Source organism: Melozone crissalis, unplaced genomic scaffold (genome assembly GCF_028551555.1).
Source record: "Melozone crissalis strain CALT ecotype California unplaced genomic scaffold, PUWL_Pcris_2 ptg000033l_1, whole genome shotgun sequence".
NCBI lineage: Eukaryota > Metazoa > Chordata > Aves > Passeriformes > Passerellidae > Melozone > Melozone crissalis.
The window spans coordinates 18,731,631-18,755,273 of NW_026535811.1; the positions used below are offsets into that span (position 1 = coordinate 18,731,631).

The window sequence follows — 23,643 nt, forward strand, 5'->3', positions numbered from 1 at the left end:
CTGCGGCGCTCTGACATCTCCTCCGCCGCCGCTGCCCAGCGCCTGGCTCCTTTTCCAGCTGTCCTAAGGCAAGAGAGCTGCAGAGGCAGCAGCTATCTAGGACTCCTTGATTTTATTGACTAACTCAAGCCTTTTGGAAAAGGTACTTTGCGCTCTTTTCCACGCACACCCCCCACCCCCCACTGCGGTTCTCAGCAGAAACTAATTAAACCCACTAGCCCTTGTGCAGCCTAAGACAGTGTATGAATATTTCAGTGTCTCGCAGGCAGCCCTGTAAAGCGATCGCTGCGTTATAAAGAGGGGCGCAAGAGGAGGAGGAGGGTTAAGTTTGCCGCTGCGGTTTTTGTTTTGGTTTGGTTTTTTTTGGATGCTGCTGCAAGGCGACTTGACGCATTCCGGCACTGGCTCCTACTCCTGAGCGGCGCGTCTCACCCGGAGCAGGTAAGGAAAAGCCCCTTCTCCGTGCCGACGTTACCCTCGATTTTGGACGGTTTGGGTCTGGGATGTCGACCTCCCTCCCCTTGTCTCTCTCTCTCCCAGTTACATTTAGCTGCTGCAAAGCAGGAGAGGAGATGCCTTGCCTCCCCCCCTCCTAATCCGCTCCCCCCCCTCCAGTCGGTGTGATGAAGTTGTCAGTGCTCAGCTAAGTCTCCACAGCAGGGAGCGCGGTGCTCGAGAGCCTCCTTTGCAGGAGCTGACCCCGCTGAAGTTTCCCGGGAAGCCCTCCCGATGAGTTCGGGGCACCTTCCTGCCTTGGAGGCCCTGGTGCATGTCCAGGGATGTGTAGGAACGCGTAGAACTCCGCATATACTGCTGTAGTGGGCAGAACGGGATGTTCCTGCTGATGTGAAAGCCAATCCATTGCGCCTGAGTGTGTGTGTGTATGTGGAGGGGCTTGGGGGCTGGTTTATTCTGTTTCTCTCTTCCCTGGCAGCCTCCATCCTGCAAGTGAGCTTTATGCTTTCAAAGCAGAGTGTTTCCATCCCTCTCTCCCTCCCCAGCACAAAAGAGGAGAGGACGAGGGCAGTGGTGGTGGTGGTGGGAGGGGGGAAGGAAGAGGCAGGTGATGGAAATTTGCTGAGTTGGCATTGCAAGGACTCGCCTCCCAGCCAGCCCGTGATTTATTTATTTATTTATTTTATGTGTATGTGCGTGTGCGTGTGTGTGTGTGTGGTAGCTTCGTGGCAGCAGCTGCAGCGATGGTGAAGCCGGCAAGAAAAGTGGACGGATCGAGTTAAAGGCTAAAGGAGACAGCTGGGGAGGGGAACTCCAGCCTGGGGGTGCACTCCATAGACCTTCAGCCTCCCGGTGTGGGGGACAGGACCCCTCACCTTACCTGCCCTCTGCCCCCCCTAAAGGTACTTCTTCCCTCTTTCTTCACCCTCCCATCATCCCTGATGCCTCTCCCTTCATCCCGCCTCTCTTTTCCCCTTTTGGGTATTTCCATCCTTTAGGCTCCCCTTCCACCCCTTCCTCAAGCTCCCCAGCCCAACCCCCTCAACCTCCCCCACCTTGAACTGCCCTGGGTCTATCTGTGCTTCTCCATCCTCCTCCTCCTCCTCCCTTTCCCTCACTTTCTCCCCTACCCCTTGGTCCCTTTCCTCTGTGCCACCATGACCGTGATGGCTGGAGAGAACATGGATGAGACTTCTGCGCTACCTGGCCACCCCCAGGATAGCTACCAGCCCGCTGCCCATGACGACCACGAGTGCTGTGAGCGCGTGGTGATAAACATTGCGGGACTGCGCTTCGAGACACAGCTGAAGACTTTAGCCCAGTTCCCCAACACGCTGCTGGGCAACCCCAAGAAGCGCATGCGCTACTTTGACCCCTTGCGCAACGAGTACTTCTTTGACCGCAACCGGCCCAGCTTTGACGCCATCCTCTACTACTACCAGTCCGGGGGGCGGCTCCGCCGGCCCGTCAATGTCCCCCTGGACATGTTCTCTGAGGAGATAAAATTTTATGAGCTGGGCGAGGAGGCCATGGAGAAGTTCCGAGAAGATGAGGGATTCATTAAAGATGAGGAGAGACCCTTGCCGGAGGGGGAGTACCAGCGCCAAGTGTGGCTCCTCTTTGAGTACCCAGAGAGCTCTGGGCCGGCAAGGGTTATTGCCATAGTCTCTGTCATGGTCATCCTCATCTCCATAGTGATCTTCTGCCTAGAGACATTACCTGAGCTGAAGGAGGACAAGGAGTACACAGTGCACCGCACTGACAACACCACCCAGGTCTACAAGTCCAACATCTTCACAGATCCCTTCTTTGTTGTGGAGACCCTGTGCATCATCTGGTTCTCCTTTGAGCTGGTGGTGCGCTTCTTTGCTTGCCCTAGCAAGACTGATTTCTTCAAGAACATAATGAACTTCATTGACATTGTGGCCATCATCCCTTACTTCATCACCCTGGGCACTGAGATGGCCGAGCGGGAGGGGACTCAGAAAGGAGAGCAGGCCACCTCCTTGGCCATCCTGAGAGTCATCAGACTGGTAAGAGTCTTTCGAATCTTCAAACTCTCCCGGCACTCTAAGGGCCTCCAGATTTTGGGACAGACCCTCAAAGCAAGTATGAGAGAGCTAGGTTTACTAATTTTCTTCCTCTTCATTGGGGTGATTTTGTTCTCTAGTGCGGTATATTTTGCTGAGGCTGAAGAACCTGAGTCTCATTTCACAAGTATCCCTGATGCTTTCTGGTGGGCGGTGGTATCCATGACCACTGTGGGCTATGGTGACATGTACCCTGTGACAATTGGAGGCAAAATCGTAGGCTCCTTGTGTGCCATCGCTGGTGTGCTGACAATTGCCCTGCCTGTACCTGTCATCGTGTCCAACTTCAACTACTTCTACCACCGAGAAACAGAAGGGGAAGAACAGGCTCAGTTACTTCACGTTAGCTCCCCTAATTTAGCATCTGACAGTGATCTCAGTCGCCGCAGCTCCTCCACAATCAGCAAATCTGAGTACATGGAAATCGAAGAGGATATGAATAATAGCATAGACAATTTTAGAGAGGCTAATCTCAGAACTGGCAACTGCACTGTAGCCAACCAAAACTGCGTTAATAAAAGCAAGCTGCTGACTGATGTTTAAACAAACAAACAAAAAAAACCCAAAACAAAATCCCCACTCACAGCTTGAAGACTTTAGTGACACAGTCACATTTTGTAGATGCTTTACTGATAGTCTTTGAATGCTTTATTTACCTCGTAAATGCATTGTTGCATTGCAAATCTTTGCTCTGCAATAAAGAAGCTTCCAGGATCCATGAAAGATAAAATTTTGTTTATTTTCAAAAAAAAAAACATTTTCCACCTGGCAAATTATAACCATTTGAACTAGTTTAGTTTTAAGCTGTTATGATGTAGACCTAAACTTTTCCTCTCCTATCTCCTCTTTTTTTTTCTTTCACTTTTTTTTTTTTGATAAAGCTATCTTAAACTAAGCAAGACAGTTTTTAGAGCTATTAAGCATATGCATGGATTCCAGTAAAAATATTCTGCAAAACTACACAGTTGCAAGACAGTGCATCAGCTAATAATAGTACAAAAAGATCAGCCAAAACTTGTGGCAAGCATTTGCCATGGTGTTTATGAAGGAGTGCAAATTTTCCTTCCGCCCCCTCTGTGAAAGATTCCATCCTTCCAACCTACAGATCCACACAGCACCTTATTAAAAAACCTCTTTTGCTCTCTGTAGAAGAAATATCCTAAAAGGAGAATAACAAACAAAACTGAAGACAAAACATCTGCAATGCTGCTAAGTCCTCTCACATGCAGGTGATAGGAACACACTTTGCCCCCGCTCCCCGTTTGGAACTGGATACAAAACTTTAAGCCCCTCTGTTGCAAGATAGCACAATGGAGTTTAATATAAGCATGTTTGAATTTGATACTATTTATTTTATGATCGCATGCTTGAAACGTTACCTCAGTCAATAGCGGATAAGCTTTCGTTTGAGCTGAATCTTCTAAAAATAGGTCCTTTCTCTTCTCTTTTTTCATTTCTTTTCTTTTTCTTTTTGATTTGCATTCACCAGAAGTGCACTCCTTAATTTATTAAATCGTTGACTAGTAATTTAAAGTACTGTATTTAAGTGCGTATGTTAGTCAAAGGGGAACAATAACTTTTGGAGATCAAAGCATGTTCAAATATTCAGCATTATGGCCTATTTGATTAAAGTGTAACTTGAATTAATTAGTGCATGAATTCAATGATAATAATAATAATGATGATGATGATGATAATAATAACAACAATAATGATAACAATAAAAACAAAAAAAAAAGTGCTTGATAGACTGAGGGCCTGAATTAACTGATTAGAGAAACCTGATTGTTTCCTGCATTGCTCAGGGAAGTGTGTTGGCTTTTGTCCAGGTGTTGTCAGAAGGGAACATATCCCATCTCTTAAAGGAAAAGCTATATGGAAAACTAACAAGTCAAGTTATATATAGCAACAGCTAAAAACCTAGTATCCTCTATAGATGAAAGGTGCAGATGCATGCTTTTTGGTGCATTCTCAGAATGTAAATGAAACTTATCTATTACATGCATCCGAATTGCAGCAGCTGGTTTCTTTTGCAGTCATCAGTTGAGACTTTTTTGTATCCCCCCAAAACTCACTGAAGAGACCCAGCAGATTGATTGAGAGAGTTGCGCAGTGCCTTTATCTTACACCCCCCAAAACTGCTGAAAGTGCCTCCAGGAACTGAGTGGATCAGAGACACCGAGGGAAAGGACGAGGAGTCAGTCCTGTATGTCAGGATCCTGTGTCCTGTGCTGTCTACTAGTGCAGCATGGAAAGGTTTAAGGATAGAAAGATCAAGTGTGAGTGAGAGGGATGCAGAAGAGGCAGGCAGAGATCACCGGTGCCCGTGGAATACTTTCCTTCCCTAGCTAGGCTCATGTTGCAGGGCTCTGCATTAGCTTCTGCCAAATAACTCCTAGTTGTGTGCATGCAAAGCTTCAGATTTCCCTGGTTTGTTCATAAAGGCATCACTGACATCACTGTATCAGCCCTTCTTTTCCCTGAGGTGGCTTTTTGGCAGCTTGTCCCTGTAGGGCAGGGTGCAGGAGGAATGGGAGCCTGGGCATCGCCCAGTCAGGCAACCAGACTGGAGGACTGTGCTCTTCTTTCCCTTGGGTTCCCCAGCAGGTAGATGAGAAAGGCTTTGCCAGACCCTCCCATCCCTGTCTGCTCCATCCTCTTTCAGATCTTAGATCCCATCAAAGCCTTTGAGCCATAGTCTTCTTCCTGGTCTCTGATCTTACTGTACTTCCATCATTTCCTGGTGAGGGAAGCAATGCTAGGAGAAGATATGTTCTGCAACATGCCAGCCTTGACTGCTAGGCCCTGGAAGATCTGAACAAACATATAGGCACTAATCTTAATTTTTCAAATGACAAAGTTGAGGATCTTCATTCTGCACTTAGCATGTGGCCAACTGCTGTTGAACACATCTCCTTCCATGGTGTACAGATCCTTTCCTCCCCTATCTTTCTGATATATGTATATATGTGTATAAATATATATATATATATGTATGTCTGCTCCTGTGTGTGTCACATACATATGCAGGCACATGTATATATAAAATAAAATCAAAGCACTTAAAAACCAACCCTAACTCTGCAGTTACGCACAAGCTTGACCTGCCAGGTTTTCAGAAAGACTTGACTTTATTTCTCACTGTGTGACTTCTGTGAATCTTAGTGATGAGAAAGATCAAGAACTGAAGGAGCTCCAATTCCTGCAAGAAGTGCAAAGTATCATATAAAGCAGGGCATTACATCGTCTAGGTAGATGTTGTAAAGCTTCTTTCCTGTCCCCTGCTCACGCCCTTGCCCTTTGTACACCTCTCTCCCTGTTAAAGTCCAGCGGTCCTGATCTTCCCAAACTCTTGAATCATAGGATATGACTTCTGATATCAAAATGGACTTGAATGCTGCACTCAGCTTATAAAACCACCATCTGACTAAACTAAACAGCAATAATCAATTCAGTGCTGTGGGACCGATGATCAGAAGGATGCATTTGGGAGATGAGGCCTCACTTGGGTACCTTCTGCCACAGCTGGGTGTGCACACCTTAATTTAATGTGCAGAGTGATGATCATTCTGCTTATGCACAGAGAAAAGTGCTGCATGCAGCAATTCTTTGTCAAGAGACTGGGACGGATCATAAGAACTCATGGTTTGGGGAGCCTGAATGTTGCTTTGTCCACTTACAGCTCACTGCAAAGGATCTCAACCCATATGGAGTACAGGAATTAATATCATGTAGCATAGGCATGCATTTTTGACAAGTTTGACACAAAAAAATAACAAAAACAAGGTTCTTACTCCCTTTACACGGGAGTGCTGAAATGTCTTTGTGGGCCTGAAGGTGCACTTAACAAACTGCCTGTTCTTATCAGCAAGTATCCCTTTTTTATTTATTTATTTCTTTTTTTCTTTTCTTTTTATATATATTTTTTTTTCCTTTTGGCCCTTATGTTTTTTTTTTGCTACACGTGGACTCTAAGGGGTTTTTTATGTAACTGGAAGAGGACTGGAAATGAGCTGATAGCCAGTGTAGTGCTTCTCTGAAAGAATTCCATTGGTAGGTACCTCCTGGAAGTGATGCCCACATTATGCTGGACAGGGAACCCAGTGGATATGGCAGTCTTTAGTTTGCTGAGGGGAAGAAAGCTTTTCCAGCAGGAATCATTCCCCATGCCCTCACCACCACCCACTGCTCTGTGCCTCTCTGTGCTTCTTAACTGGTCCTGTGCAGCTTTTCCTTCATCCACTCAGGGAAAGGGGTGAGGGAATTTACCTGGCAAGGGCAAGGCAGCAGTGCACTGCAGTGCAGAGGCAGGAATGGAGCTGAGAGTCAGTGGGCAGGAATCCCATAGACTGGTATCCCTGCCAAAATTCCCCATCTGGTTCTACCATACTTAGCTCTAGAGCGCTAGGGAGAGGCAGAGGGGCAAGGGTGAGAGTGAAAATGAAGGACTCTGTACCCTGTTCCTTCACAGAACCCAGGGCTTTCTGCAAGACCGCTGAGAGCTCAAACCCTCTCTGTGGCAGCTCCAGCACAGGCCATGAACTGGATTTAGTCACCTTCATGAGGAAGCTGGGGTGCAGTTAGCCAGGCTGTGAGTTCACAGCATACTAGCAAACCCATACAGATTCCCTGCATGGGGTGTCCTAAGCCTTATCTCCACCGGGGACTTCAGGAAACCTAATCCGAATTAATGAAAGGTGTGCATTTAAAGTAGATTTGTTAAACTGCTTTAAAGCCCAGCATGGACATTCTGTTGCAGTATTAAAGCAACCTTAATCTGATTTAGAGTCATTCTTTTTGAAAAGGAAGTAATCTGAATTGAATTAAGGCTGCTTTAATTCTGAACACAATGGGGCTTAATGCAGTTTACCTCATCTGCCTCACAAGCCCATTCAGACAGATAAGCCTGTAGTAATCATTAGATGTACTGGAAGTGACCCCATTGTGCAGGGGGTGCCCATGTGCACCAAAACTCTTGGTACACGAGTGCTGCAGATTCACAGCCTGGCTTACTGAGGGGGAAACTAACACTTGATCCTGGTGCCAGTTCTGGTGAGTCCCTCCTTTTGTTCCTGGTTTATACCACTGCTGCCTTTCAGGAAGCCGAAAACAATTGTGGCCCAAGGAAATTAATTTCCACTTTACAGAACGGCACAGGTGCTAGCCTGATGTACTGTTAGTCACATGGACAAGCACTTGTGAGACAGAATGAAGCACTGAAGACAGGACAAAATTCAGCCAAAGTCCTCTTGTTTGCAGCAGTGGTTTTTGCCCACGCAGAGATTTCAGAGATCAGACGCTTCTTAACAAATCAGCTGTGTGTCATTCATTATAGGCTGCAGGTGCCCGAACTGACAACAGTAGCAGTGGCAACTTGTATTGACAGGGTTTTTTCAATACCAAGGGACAATTGTTTTCATTAGGCAGAAGTACAGGAAGTTAGTTTCTACTGTGAGAGAGCTGCAGCCCAAGTGGAACCTCAAAACCTTCTGATTTTAAGGAGCTGAGGGCGAGTTTCACTTTTCCACAGTCCACACTTGAACAGTGCAGTTTCTTATATGTACATTTATTAAACAAAACACAACCAACACTAGGTCAGGAACATCAGAAATGTATTAGAAAAAGGTGGAAAGTTGTATTTTAGAACAAAATCTTCTGCATACATATGCAATACATGGAGAGAATGTATTCCTTTTCAAATGCTACCTTGATAACTATTGCTTGAGGGGTGCCATTCTGGATTAATCGTTTCCCCTAACCTGAAGAAGAGGGAGGTACTGCAGCTTTTCCAGGAATGGTCTGATCCTGTAGGCTTCCAGCAGCCTGATGCCAGTGATCCTCAGAGTAATTTCAGACTCACAGGGACGCAGAGTCAGCTCCAAGGTGTGATTTAGCCTCGGCAGCCGCAGAGCTGGACGGAACTCGAAAGCTGTCCTTGCAATTGCACAGCAGGGCAAGTTTGTCCCAAACTTGCCTCCTGCAAGTCTGGAACAGGCTCCTTTTCTGAGATTCTTTAATCAGGGACCTACACTTCAGTTTTGGTTGGACTTAATTCAGGCTGAGTTTCTTTTTCTGTTTTCTGTTCTGGCTTTACTTAATCAGGTGTAGGGAATTTCTTTTTCCTGAAATGCTTATCAAGTATTCTTAAAGGAGTCAGTATTTGTATCTGCAAAAAAAAAAAAAAAAGAAACTTCAGGGTGTTCTACAGTTTCACTCAGTGCAGGTGAACTTGCCACCAGTGAGGTCAACAATTTATGCTGTCAAGGTATAGCATGCTTTGATATTTTCAAAGGAAATAAAATGAAACTGAGGTCTTAACTGAAATTTGTCTCAAGGTTTCTGTTAATATCTGTGTAATTCTGTATATTTCACCTGTTCACAGGCTCTAGCAAATGTCACTACAAGTTATATATTAAAAAAATCATCATCCATTTCTAGTTTCTATAATAAAATGAAGACGTTGCATTCAGTTCCTTTAGGTGCATCAGTCTTTGATCCATGTTATTGTTTCAATGACATTTCTATAATGTAATTGGGATCAAATGTATATTTTACTTTTGTACAAAAGTAAAAATGATATTTTTATTATTAAATTCAGCAAACCCTTACCTATAGCCTGCTATGATGAAATATTTTTTTTCCTTTCCTTTACATGTAAAACACTGTGTTTTTTGCAGTATGTCGGTTTGAAATGAATAACTAACAGCGGTCAATAGAACTGTAAATGGCCTCTCAGACATACCTCTGACTTTAAAGATCAAATATTGCCGATGTGAAAGATATAAACTGAATAGTCTCCCTATGAAAGTGCACCATCAGGGCAACAAACCATTTAAGCTGACACAGCTGTACTTATTTCCACCATTCACCAATCGCTTATACTTTGGGTGAAGTATGTACTTCATTGTCACATTACAGCTCATTTTACTTCCAAATAGTGAAATTGTTTGACTTACCATTTTTAGAACATCTGATGTTATGAGTTCTTAACTATTTGAAATGCATAGTTTTCATCTATGCAATTTTACTTGCTTCTGTACTCGTTCATCTGTTCATACTTGGCATCAATTAAAGATAATTTTTAAGGATCTTACCCAGGTTTTAATCTGTCTGGTTATTTTCTGGAGTCTGTTTTCTCTGCTGTCACTATTGGCCATTTCTGTCTGAAATTGATGGTTGCTTTATTGATGGTTTTCCTACTGAGTGATATAAGAAATGGCAATGCAGTGAGTGGGAAATGTGGCTGTGGGCTTTGAGAGGCTTGTAAATGATTACTCAAGCTTTACAGTGCAATTAATCCAAAGGCTTGGTTTGTGCAGGCTTTGGACCTGGCCCTGCATAATGTTCTGCGGCCAAACTGTGCTGCACTCATTACTGAGACATCACTCAGTCCCACCAAAACTTAAAATCACGTTAAACCTACTGGCCATGAGCACTGACTGCACCCTCCAAAGGTTTGTGGGTATTAATTAACATTACCATCTGAGTGCAGACTGGTAACCAGGTTTCAAACCATTGTGTGACTGACCATGGGCTTTGGGTTGGGTTGGATGTCAGCAAATCCAAGTGAGTTGATGTTGTTTTCCATGGAAAATTGCTTTATCATGGCGTGTTTCATGCAGAGTGTGCTGGGAGAGCCACGCATGCCATGTCCCAATGTTGCATTGTTCACAAAGGAGGCAATGACATGTATGCTCGTTATTTTGTGCCAAAGCTGTTGTGTGCTGGGAGTCCACCTAGAGAAGGGTTTTTTAGGAGATAGGGGCAGTTTCCAACAGTGGGATGCACACAGAGTGCTGATCACACGTTGGTGAAAGGAAGTGAAAATATCCTGGCCTTACACGAGGCAGAACATTTTGTGTGGCCTCTCCTGTGATTTTATTGCCTGACTTCTTAGTCGAGAAAAGCTTTTGTCAATTAAACCCTCGTTCATCAATAGCTTTGAGTGTTTAGTCAGTTGATTGAATATAATTTACAAACTGTCTGAAATTGTTTTGTTGAGTTGTTAGTAAGGATTTGCAGTGATCTTAAATGGGTCTGGTCCAAGCTGTTTGTCTGCTGTTGGCTGCTTTGTGGTGGTCAAGGGGGTGATCACTGTCAGTGAGTTTTGCTGGCTCTAGGTGTGTCTAAAGTCTCATTGCTTCTTTATTTCTCTATTTTGTGTTTAGAAAAACCCAACCCAAACCAAAAAAAGCATGTTTATCATCTCTGCAGCAGCAATCTTCTCCCATTTGCTCTTAGCAAAGCTCCTATTATTTCCTGTTGAAACTTTGTGCATTCAGGACCAGGTCCTAGGACATGATTTTGACCTCTAAAATCACTCCATAAAAAAACCCCCAAAAACCCAACCAACCAACCAACCCAAAAAACAACAACAACAAAAAACCCCAAAACACAATTAAAAAAAAAAAAAAAAAAACAAAATCCACACAACAAAAAAGTCCAACCAACCAACACTTTGTACTGAGTTAGTTGAATCTCTGTGTTAATCCCTTAGTCTCAAAAGTAAATGTGTGGGATTTTTTACCCCAAAATGCAAATCCTCCTATCTTGTATTTTATACTGCATAATTTACAAGAAAGTTGTATGCTGAGTCCTTCCTTTGGTTACACCAAGCCACCTCCTATATAAGTTCTTTCTAAAGCATCCTACACTGAGGGGAAAAAATGTGTCTCTGCAGATATATCTTAGGTAACAGACATGAGGATCCATGGAATAAGCTCCTTTTTTCTTCAGCTGCTCTGGCAAGTGTGTTCTAAGAGGAGCAATAATTCAGCAGGCTTTCAATACAGAGAGGAACTGAGTCCATTCAGTAACAAGGTGCTATTTTCCTGTTACCTTCTTTGTATAATATTGTTGATTTCAACATAAATTTGATTTATCTGGCAGTTAATCTTGGAAGTTGATCAGTTTTTGTGTACTGTTTTGATTAGTGACTACAAAACAATTGCTTTATGGAATCCTGTGGATCTCGGGTGTGAATATGCACTCTCTTGCCGCGCAGAAACCAGGTCTTCATTCTTCAGTGAATCCTAAAATTTCTCCAAGCCATAAAACAACTTTTAGCTCTGAAAGCAAAACCAAACTTTTCTGATGGGTGCACCCTTCCCTAGTGTTAGGGTGTTGCCCATCCCATCCTCTGCAGCACCTGGAGCAGGTGCCTTCAGGATGGCAGTGTAAGTCAGATGGTGTGACTGCCAGAACAGGTCAGACATCTGATTCAGGGCTGTCCCCAGTCTGCTCTGGCTGCAACAGCCAGATACAGGCTCTTGAAGTAACCCAGAGTCCTCAGGAGTAAATAGGGTTTTGTCTTTTCCCCTCAGAAGGCTGCAGAAACACCACGATTTTGTGCTCTTTCTCAGATGAGAAACATTCTGTGCTCAAGGCTTCTACTGGGTACTTTTGGAGTTGCATTATCTCCCATGGCTGGCCTTGCTATAAAAATGCTCACTTCACAGAGTGTTAGATTAAGCGTTGGAAAATCAAAGAAGCTTTAATTAGCACAACAATGCTTCAATCCACTCAGCTCCTCTAAGAGCTTCCTAAAATACCTCACATTTTATTCCAGCGAGAAGACAATTGCAACTCTTGAATAGAAACCTTTTACAGCTAGCAGAAGAAACTGTAATTGTAGATGGTATATTTGGTGACCTCCTCTCACTAGGTAGGAGCAACAGCACATTTGGCTCTGGAGCAGAGGAGCCTGCAGTTGTCACTGTGACAGGGAGAGTTGCAGAAAAAGCACTGGTTGATCCTTAGGAAGAGGACAGGTCAAGGATGGGTGCATTTCATGGGTCACCCTTTCCATCCTCTCTCACCTGTTTTCAGTTCACATAAGAGTTTTGCTGAGTGAAACCCAGGTGCAGTGGAAGTGGTATTTAGAGTTCCACATCTCCTAGGCTGATACCCAGATGGATCCTCCAGCTTATTTGTCATGAATACTGAGAATACACAATAGATTTTAACTATTTCTTTTCAGGTTGAGGGATTAAAAAAAAAAAAGTATTTCATGTATTGATTGTTTAGCTCATTGCTGTTTGGCCATTCTGAACACAAATCTTCATGCAGAATTCTGCACTAAACTCTGAATAAAGGATTTTTTAGTTTCTTGTGGCAGCTGGGTCATGAGACATTCTGGATTCATGGTGGGAGCTGAGACTGGCAACAGGGTTCTGCCTTCAAGTGGAATCACTCAGACAATGGTAGGTGTTTAGATTCATCTTTGCCTTCTTCTTTGAGTCTTCTGGTTTGTTTTCAGTGTGTTCCAGTATTCATCTTCAGCCCCAAACAAGCCAATTCCATCTTTCAGCTTTCCTTTGGTGCTTTTCTATTTAGCCAGAGAAACCTGATTTGCTGGACTTTGGCTGTTGTTGTGGCTTTTAATGCAAATAAATCACTTGCAAATGTTCCTGAAATACTAATGGATAATAATAATTCTAATTCTACTAATAATAATACTAATTCTTATTTCCCTCTGCCCTGACACCTGCAGATTCAATTAGTATTATTAAGTTTGGTTGTTTCAGTTGCAATTTTTTAAAAAAAAATTTGGATAGAATTTGGAAAGTTAGAAGGAGAAATTAAAAATTATCTTGCTACTTGGGATACATACTCTTTTATGATTATTTAAATGATAAAGAAATGGCTTGAATTGCAAGAGAAGAATATTTACTGCTAATGAGGCTTTAAACTCTTGTGGTATTTAATATTTAAGTCCTGAAGAGGGAAAGATGTGAGTACTGCAGGGTTTGTGCAGTGACAGGGTGATGTTCAGAGAGCTGTGCACTTCTGGGGTTACAGTGACAATTGGTCACTGGAGTGTAGGGATGCAGCTGGAACTGGGTGTTGCCATCTGAGCTGAGACCCCAAAGTCACCCTGGGGAGTTGGTTTAGTTCAACAGAAGGATGGATTAACTTTAAGGCTCCAAACACCAAATGGAAAATCTTTTTGCCTGTGAGGAAAACACTGTTCTGACACAAACGTTCTTGTCTTGAAAAAATTTGTGCAATAAATCACAATGGGTTCATGTCTTCCTGTGGACTGCATGCCACATTGGTTTCTGGCCTTTTTGGCTCTTAACATTTTGCACATTTTTCCTTTATGTTTTTATTAATCCTCCAGTGTTTGAGACATAAAAGTGGCATGAACCAGACCACTGCCTTTTGTTGTCCTGTGGCCAGTCTGTCAAAGCCACACAGTTTGTGTGAAGCTTTTGCTGAGTCTCCAGCAAGTCTGTATGTTTGGTGTGGAGATTTTGAACCCACTGCTTTGGTCCTGCTGGGGTAATGTTGAATTGATCTCCAGCACGGCACCTTGTTGGCACTTGGGATAAGAAACGCAATAAGATCTCGATGTGAGTGCAAACTGTGAAGTCTTCCTGGGGTCTGGGCAGGCCTGGAGTTCTGTTCTGATCTACTTTGGCTCCGTGTCTGTTTGCCCTGTGAATATTTCATGTGCTGCTCTCATCCTTTGGTAGCTTTTCAGTGTTGGAGAGAAACCATGTTCTGTCTCAGGAGTTTCAGAAATGTGAAGGGAGCTTTTGTGTCAGTCCCTTAGACCAGTCAAGGGTCTGGGGATGCTCAGGCTGTGCTGTGTTAATCCAGGGTATCAATCTATTTATCGAGGATCCTGAACAGCAGTTGGGAACAATGGGAGCCAATACCTTCAATTATTAATTGAAGGTAGCAAATGGAAGCTGGGTATCACAGCAGGGTATAGAGCCAGTATTGCTAATGAATGTTCAAAGCCTGCATTCTGTCTGACAGGACTAGGATGTGCCTCTCCTGGCCTGCAGGTGTCTGTGATCTCACCCATTTGTGACACCTTCCAAAGGCTGCTGAAAGCCCCCAAGACAGAGAGCAGCCCAGAACAGATCAGTGTGTCCACACAACCCCACGTCCTGGCTGGAACATTTGGGACTGGCAGACAGGGAGCAGAGTGCAGGTGTTGGTCTTTTGATTTCTGTGTCTCCTTTTGGTAATACTTATTCAGGTCTTACTCCTGTGACTTGGGTACCAATATGAATGTGATGAACATGGGAAAAGAGATTTCACTGGCTGCATTTGTGCAGTTCATTGCTCCTATATAATATGAAAAATGCCCTGGTGCAAGTCAAAATAACTAATTTCTTCTGAACTAACCAGCTAAGGGTCTTCATTTCCTATTCACATCTGATAAAGTTTTATGTAAATAAGAGCTTCAGTTTGGCCAGAAGGAAAGAATCTTGCCTATCAGGTTCTACTGTAATATAATATATGGGAAAAACCCACCTCTTTTAAAGGAGAGATGTGTTAAAGTGACACCAAATATATTTTCATCTGCTGGCTCTAAACAGTGACTCTGAACAGTGTTCTGTGATCACAGAGTATATGCTTTAAGATAATAAAAATTAAGGCAAATAAAGACATGAGCATCCTTTATTTTGCCCATTTTACTGTTCTAGTGAAGACTTAAATTGTTCTCTTTTCCTGTGCAGAGATTTGTACTTAATATGGAACAGTTTATGAAAACCATGAGTGAAAGATGGAGAATTATTTAGGATACATGGAAAAGGTCAGATGGAGACATCTACAGAGCAAGCAAACTTTTTAACTCCTACTCTTCTCCAGAGTTCTTTAACACTCCAGTGATAAAGCTACTGCAGAAAATATCAGAAAATATGATTTACTGTAGTGGAAGTTAAACATGCACCAGGCTGTATTTGCTTTTACAAGGGAATTTAAAACCTCCTGCAGATAAATATTATCTGGAAGTGTAGGGGAATTAAGTCTTTAATTCTCTCACAGTAAATCTCTGCTGTGATACTTTAAGTCTGCTTGTTTATCTTACTTTGTGCAGAACATGGTTAAAAACACACACCAGAATTTTTTTTCTACAAACATAATCTATGTTCACTTTGGAGGTGAGTCTCCTCCATTTAAGTGTGAATTGCACCAAAACTTACACCCAGCTCCAGGACTTCTTACTCTCCATGGTGAAACACTGATGAGCAGTGATGATGACAAAGCTATTAAAACAGCTGGATCTTTTCAGAGCATCATGGCTGATAGGATGTGACTGACTCCTCTACATCACACTGAGAGTTATTAAATACATCCCAGGGGATTTTTATTTGTTTCAGGGTGGGGGAGGATCACAGAATCATAGAATGGTCTGGGTTGGAAGGGATCCTAAAGTTCATCTCCCTGCCATGGGCAGGGACACCTTCCACTATCCCAGGTTGCTCAGAGCCCCATCCAGCCTGGCCTTGGACACTTCCAGGGATGGGGCAGCCACAGCTGCTCTGGGCAACCTGTGCCAGGGCCTCATCACCCTCACAGGGAAGAATTTCTTCCCAATATCCAATCTAAACCTGCTCTCTGTCCATTTGAAGCCATTCCCCCTTGTCCTGTCACTCCTTACAGGATGGTGCCACGGGAGGGAAGAAGCCCCTACAGAATGTCTCTGTAGCAGGAAATGAGACTAAGGACCACTTAGGAGCTCAGCTGGTTGAAATGGGCTGGGTTCTGGGGAATCCAGTGGCCCTGTGAGATTATCAGTGTGAAGTGAATGAGCACAAAAAAGCCATGAAATTGTAGTACAAAAGCCGCTTATGGCAGCAGGGAGCAATTGAGGGCATTTGTCTGTGAGTCCCTGTGCATTTCCAAGCTGATTTTTCCAAGTGCCCTAAATTCTCATGGAGTTCAGCACCTCTTAATATGTTACTGTGCAGGAATTATATTAACAATGACATGTGGGAAGGCAGTAGATGCTGTTACTTGAATGATGTTCTGTGGTTATTCCAGATGAAATTCCCATGCTTTGTCACCCAATCTAGAAAGTAACTGTTGGTGTAAAGCACCAAGTAGAATGAAGCCCTTGATCCCACAGTGTGACTACACTAAAAACATGAGTAAAACCAAGCTTTATTTTTTAATATAATCTTGGTGATTAGTGTTTAAAACAAAGCCATCTCTGATTATTTCTATTCAGTAACATCTGGAGTGAGGCAGGTGTTTTGTGGATAAATGGGAGAAAATCTCTATGACTCATTATATTTACAACTTGTGTGAGCAGCATCTCTGTGGAAGATGAGATTGTGACTGATGGGGAAACTGAGACAAAAAGGTCTTTCAATTTCCATTTGTTTGAACTTTTTCAGGCAATACTTTTATTGCATGAATAAAAGACTGATTCACCCTTTGCTGTACTCTTAGGGTTTCTGTTGACTCACATGATGTGAAGCTCAGTAGAAGCAACAAGTTTATGGGTCTGCTAGGAAATGTCTCTCAGGTGAATCTCTCTCTGCTCATAAATATGGTGAAGGGACATTATAATCCATTGATGCTGTGAGCAATTTCTAGCCTTCGAAGTAATTGTTTGAGCCTTCCCAGCCTTCAGGATAAATAGCTATGTGAAAAAAGCCACATCTACAAATTCGCTGCCCAACACACATGTCAGTTTGCCCTGAGAAAATCTGAGTACCAACACTGCCTCCATCACTACCTGACTCTTCAAAGTCCCTGGGCATAGAGGGAGAGAGAATTCCTGGTGTTCTGGACTCCAAGACACATGGGAGTTCTTTGGGGTCTGTGTGGTTGCCTGAACTTTGGCCTTTGGAGCAGAATCACCACGAGGGGTAAGTTGGAGGCCTCTCGCAGTGCTCCCCTTCTCCACAGCTCTCCAAGGAATATGGTACTTGTCCTGCAGCCCTGGGCCACATGGACATCTTGGTCTGTGGTTCATGGAATTACTTTTGTCTTCTTAGGAGAATGAAGAAATGTTACAGTTTAAAGAACAGTTAAAGTGCTGGGCATCCTGGTCCTTGCCCTCCTGTCCCCTTGCCTCCCTCCCCACCCTTTCCCTTGTCATTCCTTTTCTTCCCAATTTCAGAATGGATGGTATCTGTAAATACTTCCTCTTTGCACTCTTTAACAAATAATTGTAGTTGTCAGGTGATGTTTTCATTTGTGTTGGGCCAGGTATTGAAGATTGGTATTTTCTTGCTCAGTGGTACCACAGAATCATGGAAATGCTGAGTGTGGAGGAAATCTCTGGTGATTTCTAGTCCAGCCTCTGGGCCCAAAGCAGGGTCTCCTGGAGCCAGCTGCAAAGGACCATGTGCAGTCATTTTTTTGAGTAGCTCCAAGGATGGAGATTTCACAATCTCTCTGAGAAATGTGCTCCACTGTTCCATCACCTTCACACCCAAACCCAGTGTTTTTCTGATGTTTCTGTGGAATTCCTTATTGTTCAGTTCGTGCCCATTAACTCTTGGCCTACCACTGGGTACCACTGACAAGAGTCTGGCTCTGTCTTCTTTACACCCTGCCCCATCAAGAATTCATCCATGTTGGTGGGGCCCTCCTGAGTCTTCCCTTCTCCAGGAAGAGTCCCAGCTCTCCCAGCCTCTCCTGGAGCATATGGCAGACTTTCCCAGTCCTTTGATCATCTCCGTGGGATGTGTGATCACAAGTGGGGCAGTGTGATCATGAGGAACTGTGGATCCTGACAGAAGCATTTGGAGGCCCATCCCTGCCCACCCATGCCGGATGAGGAGCTTGGAGTTTGTCCCAGGCTGGTGTGATCTGGCAGCCCTGTTGTCTGTCCTCTAGCATTGGATGCTGCAGAAGGCACAGAAACCCTGGAGAATTTATATGTATGGTCATCTAAATCACCTTATAGATACATTCTCATGTGCAGCCTGGGTTCTGGTACATAGAGTTTGCTTTAAAACTTAAAAGGTGATGGTCAGCATCTCTTTCAAAAGTTAAATGGGTAGTTATAGAAATGAGAAATACCCTTGATATCTATACATAAATACACAAGATTCTTTCTTTCTTTCTCTCTCTCTCTTTCTTTCTTTCTTTCTTTCTTTCTTTCTTTCTTTCTTTCTTTCTTTCTCTCTTTCTCTCTTTCTCTCTTTCTTTCTTTCTCTTTCTTTCTCTCTCTTTCTTTCTCTTTCTTTCTTTCTCTTTCTTTCTTTCTCTTTCTCTTTCTTTCTTTCTTTCTTTCTTTCTTTCTTTCTTTCTTTCTTTCCTTCTTTCTTTCTTTCTTTCTTTCTTTCTTTCTTTCTTTCTTTCTTTCTTTCTTTCCTTTTTTCTTTCCTTCTTTCCTTCCTTCCTTCCTTCCTTCCTTCCTTCCTTCCTTCCTTCCTTCCTTCCTTTCTTCCTTCCTTCCTTCCTTCCAACACTTCCTTCCTTCCTTCCTTCCTTCCTTCCTTCCTTCCTTCCTTCCTTCCTTCCTTCCTTCCGACACTTCCTTCCTTCCGACACTTCCTTCCTTCCGACACTTCCTTCCTTCCTTCCTTCCTTCCTTCCGACACTTCCTTCCGACACTTCCTTCCGACACTTCCTTCCGACACTTCCTTCCTTCCGACACTTCCTTCCTTCCTTCCTCTCTCTTTCTCTCCTCTTTCTCTCTCTCTCTCTGGTTAAAAGGCCTTGGTCAAGGCAAGTACCAAAATGCAGAACCTGGAAGCAAAATCTTTCAGCTTTCTTGTCTCTTATGGAATTATTCACATGGAGGACACCTGTTTGAGCTGCTGTTGATTCAATTCACTTGAATGGAGTCAGTTCTGTGCAGATTTACAGACATAAAGATTAAAGTAGAGTTTTAAATAAGATTCTGGGAGGAGAGGTTCTCAGGTCTGAGCTTTTGGTAAACCACTGGTCAAATCAAACCTGGTTGGTTTATAATAGGCTACGATTAAGAGATCTTGGGCCATGGGAACTGCTGTAGGTTCACTGATTTCCTCTAAGATCTGCCACTTTACAGCAGTTCCAAATTTGAAGGGTAATTTCAGCAGCAAAAATAAGTTCGAGAGAAGAGAGGGGAGTTGGTTGTATAGGCTTTTCAGCAGGCATTCCCACCCATTCAGCATGCTCACACAGACGCACTGATTTTTCCTGGGAATTTGAGATAAGTACACTTGAATATGTAAGTGTGCTTATTTACGACCCTCTCATTGTAGCGGGAGGAATACTACACATTAGCAAAAATAAATCCCCCAGGTCAAAGTTTGGTAGGAGCCCCTGGCTGCAGTGCATTACAGAAATGGAGACTGGCTGAGCCCAGACTGGAGGAAACAGGGAGATGTGACTGAGAATCAATACAATGGAGACTGAAATCTCTTGGGTTTGGGCTGTATTTGGGAGAAATTGGGAGTGAGGGGATGAATGACACTGGTTGATCTGCCATAGGACCTATAATGATGTCAGATTCTAAAGGTACCTAATGCTGTCACATCCCCTGTTTGGGTTTCCCCATGTTTACAAGGATGATTCTGGAACAGAGGTTATCACTTTTAAGGCCCTTTTTCCTCTGAAAACAGAAAATCCCTTGGATGCCTCATCCTCACTGTTTTGCTTGATCTGGGGTCAAGACATGGAGATGAAGCCCTTCCCCTCAGGGTTTCTCATGGGTGGTACAGACAACATATTTAGCCATGACAGTGTGAGGCCACATCCCAGAGAAGACTCTGCCTGCATGCTGTGGAAATATCTTAATTATTTGTGTTTGCTGCTTTTGATAATTGCTGATTAGTGCTGTGTGGGATTCAGGCAAACATTGGAAAATTACATTCATCATAGCCTGAGGAGAGAGTGGAAACATCACTGTGATTTGATGGCAGCGTGAAACAGATGCTGCCACTGTAACAATCCAGGCACAAAGGACTAATTCTGCGCTGGAATGCACTGTTAAAATCACTCATATCCCCATTCTAGTCAATCATTCATTGTCTATGAAAAAGAACATGGATAAAGTTACAGGCTGGAGGTCCTCATCTAGCACTAGTAGTTTCTGCAGAATCAGGGGACAAAAGAGGATGCTTAGATTCTTCTGGTTTAGGGAACCTTCTGACCTTAAGTCTGATTTCCTGAGGAGTGGTAGGAGGGATGTTGGGTTTTGTCCAGTTGCAGAGGTTTTGGGGTAAGAGTCAGGGAAAATAAAGAGATCTGTAGCCACACAAAGCAGGTGTGTCACAGAACAGAGCTCACTTCCCTGCTTGTCAGATGGAAGAGATGTGAAACTTTGGCCAGAAGGATATTCCATCAATATTCTGGAAACTGTGATGTTTTCATGAACCACCAGCTGAAGTAGAAGAGAGAGGAACTTTCCTCATTTTAGTTACTTTCAACCATATAAAAATCTCTCAGCTAGAAAAAAACTAGCTGAAAAGATTTTCAAACATGCAAAAACATGATTTGAAGTAGAAGCTTTCTCTTTTCTCCGTAATTTTTCAGCAACACATCCAAGAGTTTGCTTGTTGGTAGAAGAAAACATTTGGCTGTCCAAAGAGAAGAAAAAAAAATTCCCTTAAAAAAAACTATTTTGTCTTCTAGTCCATGGACAAATACCTTTTTTTTGTTTTGGAGGGCAAAAGGGAACTGAAAAAACTCTTCACACACTTGGCAGGCTTCATTCTAGTGAGCTCCCTGATTTATTAAACCATTACCTGAGAAACTGACCATTTTCCTGCCAAAAAGGGGGTTGTGTAGAGCTCCTGCAGCACAGACTCAATTTTTCCAGAGGGTACCACCTCCCACAGCTCCAGTTCAGCTACATCTTTCTCTGCTTGCTGTGGAGGAGAGAGCAGAACTTGTTAAGTAGAGAGAACAGAACTCACTGGGGAGGGGGGGGGGGGGGGTCAACAGAAATTCCAGAGTCTTTACAGACTCTCTGATCAATATTTTATAGACAAGATAACTCAATTATTATCCCATTTTTTGGCTGAACAAGGCTTTGATGGATAATTTTCAGCAAGACAAAATGATTAATATTTTGATCCTTTTCAGGGCTGACATGGATTGCAACCTTAAGTTTCTAGTAATGGGAATCCCATCAGCATAGTGATTAGGCCAAAAGAAATTCCCTGCTCATTGAACAACTTCTTGCCCATTCTAGAGAGCATTTTAATCTTATCTCAGAGTAACTCTTGATTAATACATCTGAAAGATACAAATCCAGTCCTTTGAGCATGGGACCTTTGAGTTGTGAGTTTTTTGTGAGAGGCAAAAATCTTCAGCAATCCTTGTTGCCATTCAGACATCTTCAGAAAGGGTTTAGTCACTGGAAAATGTGACATCCTACATTTTCTTTTTCCTGTGACTTTTCCCTGTCGTGACAGTTAATGCCCCACTCTTCTTCTTGGTTCTTCCCAAGTGCATGGCAGATGTCTGTCACTCCCCTTCGCTTTTTTACCTCAACTCAAAGTAACATTTTGCCTGGGAGAGACAGGACAGATCTCTGAAAGCAAAAGGCAGAGTAAAATTAGGGCAGAAATAATTTCTTAATAAACAGAGCCCTTGAAGTCCTTTTTGTCACACTTGAATGGAATTGTCCCAGGTTCCTTCTAGGCTTGCAATAGAGATGATCCCAGAAATCAGTGCAATAATTTGAGGCATGGTCTCTCCCTGTGCAGTTTCTCTACATGGGGCCAGCTGGAAAATTCATAATGTGTGCTATTTAAGGCACTGTGTAGATGTGGACCTTATGTCTGCAGAGGAGCTGTAGCTTAAATTAGTTCATTGACTTCTGGGCACTTCATTTGTGATGTGGCTGTAAAGCTTTTTCTGTAGCTCCCTGGCAAAGTGGGGTTCTCTGCCCACTCTCTCATTTCCCCTTGCAGAGGAAACTTGCAGAGGATTTAGGCAGCTTGGTCATGTCAGGTAACAGGATTCATCCAGTTTTTCATGGGCTGATTTTTCCAGATTGTTCTGCAAAGTGTGGCTCTCCTTCAGCGTTGATGTCCTGGTCAGTGACGAACCTGAGTTTTTTATTACTCTCTGAGTTTTCCAGACTGCTCCTTTCCATTCTGATTTCTCTTGCTTCCCTCCTTTGAAACCCAGGTGTTTACATGTATGCAACTAAGGAGCTCATATCACCTCCAAGGCATTGGTACTCACTGATACAAATCCATTTATTATGTCCAAATTATATTTCAAGTGTAATTTTCAAAGCGCTGTTAAAGTGCTGTGCTGAGCATTGCCTACACTGCATCTCCCACCTCCTTTGTGCCCATTAATTTTGTTCTTCTGTCAGAATGCACAGTCCAACATGGATTTTAGGGTTTGGGGCTTTTTTTCCCTCCAAAGCAAAGCAATCCTCCAAGAACCACTACAACATCTCAGAAGTGATTTCCCCTGTGGTCCTGCTGGGCAGTGTGACCAAGGGCAGTGAGAGCTTCACAGTTTGCAGGCTGCCTTTGATTTTTTGCCTTCTATTGAGAATGCAGAGGCAGGATTTGCCCAGCTTGCTTCCTTCATACTTGGAAGGGCTGGCATTGCACTTGGTGCTCCTGGGACTCAGATCTCTTGACCTTTCTTGTGGTCTCTCTGTGATGCTTTTGAAATAATGCTCGAGGTGTCTGGCAGCTCTGTGGGGATTCTGTGATTCAGGCAGACCTGAAACAGAATCGTTTGGCTGTGTGAAACAGCCAAATGGTGCTTGGTAATTTTTGAGACTCTAGAAACCCTGGAAAACAGTGATCCCCTGTAAATAGCCTCCTCTAGAGTGCCTTACTGAAAATGTTTCACTTGAATGCTGTTTCATAAAATCACATGGCTGCACTGCCACAAGCCCGTGAAATTCCCATCCCTGAAAATGTCCTGGTAATGCTAAACTTGGAACTAAATTAGGTCATATTTAACAGGAGCTTTACAGCTGTATGTCCTATATAAACCTTTGAAAATGTAAGGGCAAGGCAGCATGTATTAGTGTGGGAGTTCAGTGGATAAGGCTGGGAGTTCTCTGAAAGGGGAAGGACATTAAATTGGAGAGAAATCCCCATGTGAGGTCTCCAGTGAGATTACTGAGGTTCAGAATGTACATGAGAAAAAAAAATCACCATGTGGGTAGGAATGAGTCACCTGGAGCTGCTGGGCAACTCCAGCCTTTGAAATGCCCATGATTTGGCTGGATGAAGCTGCAGGTGACCTGGTCTAGCATTGATGGTGGTGCTGCTCTGAGCAGGAGGTGGCTCTAGATGACCTTTTGTCATGGTTTAGTCCCAGGTGGCATCTGAGCCCCACACAGCTACTACTGCCCTGCAATGAGAGATGAAGGAGAGAATTGGAAGGTGAAAGAGAGAAAACTTGTGGGCTGCAAGCAAAGCAA

General features: G+C 43.5%; 1 protein-coding gene across 1 annotated transcript; it reads left to right on the top strand.

Annotated features, from left to right (window-relative positions):
- Positions 1 to 1,507: 1,507 nt before the first annotated feature.
- KCNA1 (potassium voltage-gated channel subfamily A member 1) lies at positions 1,508 to 9,639 on the top strand. Its single transcript, XM_054281846.1, has one exon. It carries the CDS (start codon positions 1,614 to 1,616, stop codon positions 3,087 to 3,089), a length of 1,476 nt encoding a protein of 491 aa, XP_054137821.1. The 5' UTR covers positions 1,508 to 1,613; the 3' UTR covers positions 3,090 to 9,639.
- The last annotated feature ends 14,004 nt before the right edge of the window (positions 9,640 to 23,643 follow it).

What these genes read in the sequence shown, in the direction of transcription:
- KCNA1 (XM_054281846.1), top strand. Translation starts at nt 1,614, where the DNA reads ATGACCGTGATGGCTGGAGAGAACATGGATGAGACTTCTGCGCTACCT.